Below are 2,668 nucleotides of genomic sequence, written 5' to 3'. Positions count from 1 at the left end.
CAGCTATTAAGTAAAGCCTCTACTACTCACCCCTGACTATTCCTTAGCACTGATTAACTGACTGACCGACTAAACTTCCTAAGATCCATAAAAGCTAAAAGTAGGAAATAAGAGGTTAAGAAACTAAAGCTCTTTGAGGAATAAAAGAAACTATTTTGTGATTAAAAAAAATTATAATTAGAAAGGAAGTGGGAATAAAATGGCAAGAAATGTCTTTACAAAGAAAAGAATACTTATCACTTTTGCTAATACCAGAAGGGAAGTATATAGGGAGGCAGGGATAAAAAAAAGTGACTAAAACACGTCAAGATATCTGATAAAATAATAAGTTGACAAAACTATGAAGCTGAAAATAAATGACTTGCTTTTAAAAAGACTAGTTCATAACACCTACATAAATCAATGCTCTGGGATAGAAAAGAAATTCATTACATCTTTTGTGTGAAGTGTAAACATTTTTATTTTGGTTGCATATTCATAGTTCTTTGTATGCACCTGATACTGAAGAGAAACGAAAAATACTAATCCAGATACTTTCAGTACAATCTACAAAATCTAGAAACTCAAAGTTTTCAAATCTTGTAAAAACATTTCTCATTTACTCCAACAAAAACAAAACACATACAAACTTAAATTCCCTATCTTACTTCATTATCTTTGGTATCAAAAACATGTATAACATAAACCATAAGGCAAAACACAAAGCACATAAGAAACCACCGAATTGTAATACTTCTGAATAGAACACCGAGACAAATGGCCATAGCCAATAACTCTGGTGCCCTACAGAATAACGAGCTGTAAATACCTGTCATCTATTGCCACATGGTTCTTGTATGATAATTTATGTTGGGCCACCCTCACCCAATAATGAATATTGCCTTACTGACGCACAACCTCATTGGAGAGAGGGAATAATGAGAATTGTGTGTGAACCATGCAACTTAAATTGGTAGAAGTGAATCAAAAGTGAAAGACTTTACTAATCAGTAGACATTTATACACTTTATTGGCTGAAACACATCTACCCTCATGGAGACCAGGATTTCATATGCTACAGGATTCCGAAATAAATTGTTCCCCCCATTGATCAACTATACCATTTTTCTGCCCTATCTACTAAATATTAGCCCATGGTACAAAAAGTACAACAGTTTCATGTACACTTTTTTATTTTGTCAAAGCAGGAGATTCAAGTCACTTTTTTTTAAGTATAAGCCCTATCACTATCACGCACCTTTTAATATATTTTCACTCTTGTACTTTGTTTTTGAGAAAAATGTCCCAATATCCCTACCATTTTGTCCCATACCATAAGAAAGCTTATCGTCATCAACACCCCCCTGACCATCGCATTCCTGACCCTCGTTGTCCGCCCCTTAAACTTGTGTTATGTTAAGAATGGTGACCATGCCTCGGCTGCTGTTGTTGTTGTGAGATTCTCATCAACAAGTAGCTAGAATATCAGTACTTAAATGCACCATGCTGTGCTGCTCGCTGGATGAAGTTCTTCACCGTCAATTCGTCGAGGGCCATGAAGGCTTCCGTTTGTGCAACTTCTGTCATGTGGTTGAGGGCAAAGCGGAAGCAAAACTCCTCCAACTCCTGAAAACATTTGAAACACAGGTTACTAAATGGTGATTTATAAAATGAACTGAAGAGATAGCAATGCATTCATTCCACCTTTATGCAAATCAAGCTTCAATTACGAAGCAGCTACTACTGACATAAAATTTTTTGAACAAAATCCCAATAGCTTTTGTCACCTAAAGTTTGTGTACATAATCTATGAATAAAGACATTAACATCTATCTCAAAATGAAACTAGTACCGTCGCTTCATATTTAATGGCAACAGCATAAAGCATGGCAGCATTCTCTGTGGTAATGCCATGGCGAATTATTCTCTCGCAGTGTCGCTTTAGGGCTTCTTCACAGTATGCGTTTGCTAAGTCTAATAAACCTGTAACACAAAATGTACTTAGTATTAGAATTAAATTTTCTTCTGGTGTTACAACCATTAACACAAGTTTGATGGACATAAATTAAAGGAAAAGAAGAAATAAAACAAAATATCTCTACACTGCATATCATTTCAATAATCTAATATTAAAAAAAAAATTATATTTCACACTCGGTAGTAATCAAAGAGAGGTGCTCCTTACATACCTATTGCATCTTCTGGTGAAACGTTGACTGTGTCTGTATAGATGTACTGCAAAAAGGCTCGAAACACTACAAATGAGTAGTCTTTCACTTCAACTTCTCTGTTAGATATTTTGAAAGATAGAAGAGAAAAATGGAACACATATTAGAATTTTCAATATAAATATGAATGAAAATGAAGGCATCACAAGCAAGAAAAGAAGAAAAAAGCATTTGCTTCTATAAATATTTGTAAAAATGTTTAGCATGAGGTATTGGTGCAAGCACGACTACAAAAAAGGGCAATAATGCTCCTCTGTTGATATGCAAGAACCAAAAATTTAGGATTCAAGCCGCATTAAGTAATTTCCCATAGTTTATCCTTCCCTAGAAATAATATAAATAATATTTGAATAAAACATAAAAGTAATCTGGAAACCAAATAAACAATTCCAACCTATGTGGACAAAGCTACAGTATAATTACACCTCTCAAAAATAAAGAAAGAGGTACCATCTGTTGAC

At 34.3% G+C, this 2,668-nt stretch overlaps 1 protein-coding gene across 1 annotated transcript in view; it reads right to left on the bottom strand.

The window, feature by feature from the left end:
- Nucleotides 1-158: 158 nt before the first annotated feature.
- The window catches only part of LOC119581709 (RCC1 and BTB domain-containing protein 1-like), a gene marked incomplete in the record, with an annotated part of 27,771 nt that continues 25,261 nt past the window's right edge, over nt 159-2,668 (bottom strand). Inside the window, 3 exon segments of the mRNA XM_037929834.1 lie at nt 159-1,605; nt 1,832-1,962; nt 2,169-2,266. Coding sequence (XP_037785762.1) covers nt 1,465-1,605; nt 1,832-1,962; nt 2,169-2,266 — 370 coding nt within the window.

Source organism: Penaeus monodon, chromosome 15, assembly GCF_015228065.2.
Source record: "Penaeus monodon isolate SGIC_2016 chromosome 15, NSTDA_Pmon_1, whole genome shotgun sequence".
NCBI lineage: Eukaryota > Metazoa > Arthropoda > Malacostraca > Decapoda > Penaeidae > Penaeus > Penaeus monodon.
This window is presented reverse-complemented; position numbering and strand designations above follow the sequence as displayed.